The 7,500-nt window shown below is 50.4% G+C and overlaps 1 protein-coding gene across 4 annotated transcripts in view; it reads left to right on the forward strand.

Annotated features, from left to right (window-relative positions):
* Positions 1-7,500, forward strand: part of LOC125034436 — a 504,708-nt gene that overhangs the window by 362,309 nt on the left and 134,899 nt on the right. For all 4 annotated transcript variants that reach the window (XM_047626179.1, XM_047626178.1, XM_047626180.1 and 1 more), the window contains exon 2: positions 3,743-5,078. In XM_047626179.1, coding sequence (XP_047482135.1) covers positions 3,820-5,078 — 1,259 coding nt within the window. In that variant the 5' untranslated portion in view covers positions 3,743-3,819. The remainder of the gene's footprint in view (positions 1-3,742; positions 5,079-7,500) is intronic.

Below are 7,500 nucleotides of genomic sequence, written 5' to 3' on the forward strand. Positions count from 1 at the left end.
TACTGAAGCTTTTATCGTGGATTTAATTGATTGGGGTTTTAGGGTAGTTTGTAATAATTTTGTTATTTGTTATTTTTTATTTAATGAATGGGAAGTATGTGCGTCTTGAATCCGTTGACGTAAATCGGATTTGTAGAGTGATAGCAAGTATATCTGAGAGAGAGAGGGAGAGAGAGAAAAAGAAGAGAGAGAGAGAGAGAGAGAGAGAGAGAGAGAGAGAGAGAGAGAGAGAGAGAGAGAGAGAGAGAGAGAGAGAGAGAGCGGGGGGGGGAAGGAGAGCGGGGGGAGAGAGGGAGAGCGGGGGGGGGAGAGGGAGAGAAGAAAGAGGGAGAAAGAGAGAGAAAGAGAGAAAAGGAGAGAAAGAGAGAGAGAGAGAAAGAAAGAGAGAGAGAGAGAGAGAGAGAGAGAGAGAGAGAGAGAGAGAGAGAGAGAGAGAGAGAGAGAGACAGAAAGACAGACAAAGAGAGAGATGGAGAAATGTAACTGGGAGAAAGGGAGTCTGTATAAACAAGAGAGGCAAAAAACAGAAACCAAAATAGATAAAAAAAAATAGTAAACAAGACGTAGAATGAGAACGAGAGAATGTGTAACTGTAAGTCAAAAAAATAAACCCCAAAAAGCGAAAGAAAAAAAGAAAGGAACGAATAAAAAAGAAAAGTTCCCTCAAACAGGCCGTGACAGGGAAAGACACAGAGGCAAAGACAGAGACGAAGGATCCTAAATTATTCATTATCTGATAATAGGAATCTCCCTCTACAGCCTTCTCGCCGCCGCAACGCCTGTTAGTCTGTTAGGTTTGAACGAGGTTTTTATTCAGATGCGATGCTCCATTTTCTGTTGTTTTTTACCCGAAGACGTATTCATGTGTTTTCCTGTTTTTTGAACCGTTTGTTATGGGGGCTGTTATTGTGTTTGTCTTGTTTTATCGTTATTATTAGTATTAATATTGTTATTATTATCGTTGTTGTTGTTGTTGTTGTTACTATTATTTTTTTGTTTCTTTCTTTTTTATCATTGTTATTAGGGCATCACCCATGGGCGTCTCTCTGCCCCGTTTTTATGAGACTCTGCAGCTGGTATCTGTTGGTTGTAAGGTCGACTTCCCGAGAACTGCCTTTCGGGTCTCCTTTAGAGCACACTTTACGCTACAGAAGCGGCGTGTTTCGGCAGACAAGGGTGAAATTCCAACACGCGGAGGAGCTTGTTTAAGGCGGCAAAGAATGTCGGCATGAGGGGGGGGGGGGGGGGGGAGGCACGGCTTTTTGCAGGTGTTACTGACAGGTGACGAACAGGTGACGAATGCACACACAAACGCGCGCACACGCACTCACCCACGTGTATACGCACACACACACTCACGCACACACACACGCTCGCACACATGTACACGCGCAAACGCACACGCACACGTACACAAGCCTATAAAAGTAGTTATATAGACCTTGTACGTACACGCATACGTACATGCACACACACGTTCACACACACACACACACACACACACACACACACACACACACACACACACACATACAAATAAACACACATGCACACCCAGGCTTCCGAGAGCGACGAGAGACTATCGTTTTTTATGGAACTCGTAACGGCTACTGCAAGTCCCTCTCCTCCCCCCTGTCGCTCTCCCCCGCTTTCTTCCCTTTTCCATTCCCCGTCTTTCTTGTCGTCTTCCTCCGTCCTCCTCCTCCTTTTCCTCCTCCTCCTCCTCCTCCTCCTCCTCGTCCATCTCTCCAGCCCCCTCCCTCTCCTCTTCCATCTCTCCATCTCCCTCCCTCTCCTCTTCTCCCCAAACGAAGCCGGGGGGGGGGGGGGGGGGGGGGCCTCTTAGAGCCACGGGCGCGCTGGGCGTCTCCGAGGGGCGCTCCCGAGACCTTTATGGGCGCCACCTCAAGTGCTCGCTGATGGATGTCGGGCTTTTAAATTTGCTGATGAAGGTTTTAGTGGCCTCTCCGCTGTCGCCAACGCTGCCGCCCGAGCTATATGAAGGGGGGGGGGAGAGGTGACGACGGCTGGTGGAAGGGGGGGGGGGGCAGTGGGTAGGTGGGAGGGGGGAGGAGGGGAGCGAGTTGGCGAGGGGGGGAAAGAGGGGGGCGGGTATTTGGGAGGGGAAAGAGGGGGTGACGGAGGGAGGTTGGAGGGGAAAGAGGGGACGGGGAGATAAGAGGGGAGGGGAATGGGTAGGCAGGAGTGGGAAGAGAAAGAAGTATGTAAGTGAAAAAGGTAAATAAGCGGAAAGAGTCGGTGGGAGGTGAAGGGAGGGAGAGGGGAGTGGGTGGGAAGTGAAGGGAGGGAGAGGGGAGGGGTGGGTGGGAGGAGGAAGAGGTGGGAAGGGTGTGTTTGGTATTTTCTTGTCATGTATTTGCATTTTCGTTTTTTTTCTTTTTTTTCGTTTATTTATTACTCCTGTTCATTCTTTCAGTCTTTTATTTTTTTGCCTTTAAGATTCATCATTAGAAAGATGATTGTCATTAATCCCAGACTTGGGAAAGGGACGAGAAAGGATAAAATGCTGGAATTGTTTTGGATTAGAAAACTTGTCAGTATTACAACTGAATTATTTGTATCATCACTGATAATGATGGTACTTTATTTTTTTTTCCGCTGGGTGTCTGTAGACAGATAGGCATGCATGATATATAAATCATATGTGTGTATGTATGTGTGTGTATATGTGTGTGTGTGTGTGTGTGTGTGTGTAATACATATATACATATGTAAATATATACACAAATATATATATATATATATATATATATATATATATATATATATATATATGTTAACAATGCACTCACGCGAATGCACACATGCAAGCGCAGCCGAACATTTTTCATCAACCGAAGCAACGCTGAGATTCCTTTTTCTTTAGATACTTTTGCGTCTACAGTATTTCCTGTGTGTATATGCGCGTGTCAATTAGATTAATTCTCATGCCTGTGTTTACCGTGTGTGTTTTTTTCTCTCGAGTTAGCTAATTAATTTTCCGAGAACGATCATGCATATTGCAACCGAGAGCTATACTTGGAAACTGCCTAATATTTCTCGCATTAAAGGGAAGGTATTTAGTCGACTCAATTAGGAGGAGAGGGCGGCTGGGGCCGTAGCTCAACAATGGCGCAAGGAAAAGAATAGTTAGTTTATCTACTAGTCATATACGTAATAACGTATACCGTTTTCACGTTGGAGTTTTACACAGGAGTATGATTCTCTTTTCCGTTGTTTTATTGATACTTAAATAAACAAGTTCCTAGAGCGCTTGGTTATTAAGGAATTTATTTAGATATTATTTGTAAGCATTAACGAATGTCAAAATATAAGCAGACAGACAATTATTTGCAAGGGTTCCTGTGCTTTTGATATGTCAGGCATGCCTATGCATTTATGTACAGAGGCATTCGTGCGTCCACATAACAGCATAGAGCGAGAATGCAGCGCATGCACGCATGACCTTCAAGTAAGTGGTCAGTAGTGTAGAATCTGCCAGTCCGTTATGTGACGTCATGGCATCACAATACGTGCTCGCCGTAGGGCATCTCCGTGGATCTTGCGGTGCCCGGCTGCTCAGGCGCTGTAATGGAATTGATTTTTCATTTGTTCGTTCATTTTCATTGTATTTGATGTGTTTGTTTTTGGTTTTAGTGGTGATGGTGAATCTTTGCGGTTCTGCGCATCTAATTGATCATATCTGAAAGCCGTTATTAATGTCGCGCTTCTTCCCCCACAGCAGCGAGGAGATCCGCCAGAGTCTGGACGTCCTGGACCGAGTGCTCTCCGAGTTCGACGACATCGAGACCGACACCAATGACGAGTCCGTCGCAGCCGACTACACCGACGCCCCCGAGCACGCCGACAAGTCCAGCGAGAACGACGACGCCGGGGTATCGCCTCCGCCCGTCGACAGAAGCCTCAAGCCCCGCCCACCTCCTGAGCTCCCCCGCAAGACCCGCCTGCCCCGCCCGGGCTCCGGAAGCTCGTCGCCGTCCAGCCATGAGTACCAGGAGATCAACTCCGATGTGGGCGTGTCTCACCGCGTCCCCGAGGCGCCCCCTGCACCGCCCGTTCCGCCCGCCCCACCCGTCCCGCCCGTCACGTCTCCCCACAGGGCGCGGCGTGAGGCGCCAGATGTCCGAGGACCGCGCCAGGTCGCGCCGCAACGAGGAGGAGCTCCGGCGCCAGCCCCGGAGACAGAGGAGCGAGGACGCGCGCCTGCGCCACGACGACATCTCCTCCAGCTCTGGCGACCTCATGACCCTCGACGTCCGCGACATGAGCAAGCCGCGGCCGACGCGCGACTCCAGCCGGGGGCGGTCCCGGGAGCCGCAGAGGGAGGCGCGGGAGCCGCAGAGGGACGCGAGGGAGCCGCGCCACCTGAGGAAGAGCCGCTCGGGGGAGGTGGAGGCCAGGAAGGTGGCCGAGCAGGCGCAGGAGCGGGGGCGGCGCCGGCGGTCCAGGTCGTCGGACCGGTGGCTGGACCACGCGGCGCACCCCGACCCCCTCATGGAGCAGCGGCTGATGGAGGCCGGCATGATGGACCCGAGGATGATCGACCCCAGGCTGATCGACCCCAGGATGATCGACCCGAGAATGATCGACCCCAGGATGATCGACCCCAGGTACATGGACGAGCCCTTCCCCATGGCTCAGGACCCCATTCGCTTCCCGCACCTCATGAGCTACCCGCCCATGACCCAGGCCGGGCCCCTCACTCCAGGCAACATGTCGCCGGGGGCCATCTCGCCCATCCCGCCAGGCCCGCCCATGGGGCCGCCCTTCCTGCCCATGGAGTACCCTCCGTACCCGATGTACCCGTACGACGTGGGCTACATCCCCGACCTGATGCTGCCGCCCCACCACCCGGCCTTCGCGGCGGACCACATCCCGCCAGAGTTCATGCGCCCCGAGTACCTCCCTCCAGACTACCCTCTCGACTTCCCGCTCGAGTACGGGCCCGCTCCCCACCCCGGCATGATGGGCGGGATGTGGGCCGGACCACGCCCGCGAGACGACTGGCCGCCGCCCACGCCACAGCAAGCACAGCAGATGATTCAACGCGTCGTCAGGTGAGTCAAGATCTCTCTTTTCATGCCTGCCTGCCTCGCTCCCTCCTTTGTTCCCCCCCTCCAACCCCCCTCCTCTCTCTCTATCTCTCTCTCTCTCTCTCTCTCTCTCTATCTATCTATCTATCTCTATCTCTCTCTATCTATCTATCTATCTCTATCTCTCTCTATCTCTCTCTCTCTCTCTATCTATCTCTCTATCTCTCTCTTTCTCTCTCTCTCTATCTCTCTATCTCTCTGTCTCTCTGTCTCTCCCTCCCTCCCTCCCTCCCTCCCTCCCTCCCTCCCTCCCTCCCTCCCTCCCTCCCCCCCCTCTCTCTCTCCTCGAGCAGCCTTGGCACACACTCAGCTAGATAGTTTGTCAGAAGTTCCCGAGTCTTTAAGAGCAAACGTTTATTTAATGGTTTCAATTTAACCTATATCACGCCCTTTTTGTAGCACGGAAGACGTCTCGAATTCCTCGATAGACAGGCGGGGCGAGAGGAGCCGCCTAGCAAAGGTCTTTGTGAGGCGGTAGATAGCGGCTTTTGTGCAACGCAGGATGGGCTAGGACTCGGAGTGGGGATTGGGTTCAGGGTTAATCTACGTGTTCATTCATGTGAACAACGTGTGTCTGACACGTAGTCGTTCACGTGCGATTCGATGCATGAGTACGAGGAAAGATACCGAGGAAAGAGGTCGCCAGGCAGGAGGAAGAAGAGGCAAGAGAAGCGGCCCCGAAGCAAGCGAGCGAGGAAAAGTGGAAGCACGGCGCGCACTCGCCCCCGCTCATCGCCTCCCGGGAGCTTGCTTGCAGACGCCAAACGCGTTACGAGATGAACAATCGTAGAACTTAAAATGGCTTGGCGGGAGGACGGACGACTCTCCTTCGACCAGCTGACGAAGGCGTGAGGGAGCGTGGATGTTCGCGACTCTTGATCTGCTCCCCATTACCTTTGACCCGAGCACTCTTGGCGTTGCATGCCGCGCCCTTCGCGTAGTGAGAGCGTCCGAAAGTCACTGGAAACGCTCTTTCGTTGTCGCAGCCGCGCCGCCGTCGCCGCCCGACCCCGCTACTGCGATTTAAAAATAGATTTAAATCGCGTCACCTTTTCAGGGGCGCGCCGTTCCTTCGTAAGCGATCGGATCCGCCGCCGAGGGACGCGCTCGGCAGCCGGCGCCGAAGGGGAGAGAAGGGCAGGCGCAGGTGGCAGAACTTGCCTTCCGGAGGGAAGCGGAAGAAATGACGTTTCGCTCGCCCGGAATTAGAAAAAGCGAGGATTCAGTTTCCGCTCACGTTTTCCCGAAGTTTGGAAAAACAAAGATACCAAATGAAATAAAAAGTATATGAGACAGTTGCTCCATTCAGGCCCATTTCTAATATATAATCAAGTTTTTTGTCCCGCGAACGTGTCTGGCATGCGGGCATTTGTTCTTGCTAGTTTCGACTGATGCAACTTTTAATTTGATAAAGCACACGTTGGACAGACACAGGTCGCCGCCGCGTTGCCTAAAAGACTCATATACATACGTGATGTGAGTACGGTACGTTTTATACCTACGCGTGCGCGTGTGCGCACGCGTAGGGGTACACGCACGCACGAAAGTACACACACACACACACACACACACACACACACACACACACACACACACACACACACACACACACACACATATATATATATATATATATATATATATATATATATATATATATATATATATATATATATATATATATATATAATTTTAAATACAAAAATGTATGCAAACTAGAAACTGAGGTTGGTTCTCGTGATGTCGACCCACTCCTTCCCTCGCCCGTCTTGATAACTTTTCTTTATGTCTAGACGTACATTCTACCCAGCGTAGCTTATATATATATATATATATATATATATATATATATATATATATATATATATATGTATATATATATATATATATGTATATATATATATATGTATATATATATATATATGTATATATATATATATATATATATATATATATATATATATATATAAGTATATACAATATTTCCCTTCTGATTCAGCAGAGGTCCGAGCGCGGCCGGCGCATTTCCTCCCCCGCGTTTGGCCTCCCAATGACAAAGGATCGAAAAGGATAATTCATTTTTTCCGGAGAGAGGACAGTCGCGATGTTTATCAGTAGAGAGGCTGTGATAGAGGAGAGAAGTTCGGGTCGAAAAGTTTTATTAGATCGTGGAAAAATCTACATCTGCCGAGGACAAAGGAATCAGGTGGCGACGCAGGCTGGAAGACGCGATTGCATCAGACTGGTGCAATATTGGTAGTGCCAGGAACCGTGCCCTGACTCATGACTGTCGCCGCCCCACTCACGGATATGCTCTTCTCTTGTTCATTCTAGTCCCTTCTTCTTCCTTGTCAACTCTTCGTCCCTCCCCCTGCTCTTCCTCCTC

This window comes from Penaeus chinensis, chromosome 18 (assembly GCF_019202785.1).
Source record: "Penaeus chinensis breed Huanghai No. 1 chromosome 18, ASM1920278v2, whole genome shotgun sequence".
NCBI lineage: Eukaryota > Metazoa > Arthropoda > Malacostraca > Decapoda > Penaeidae > Penaeus > Penaeus chinensis.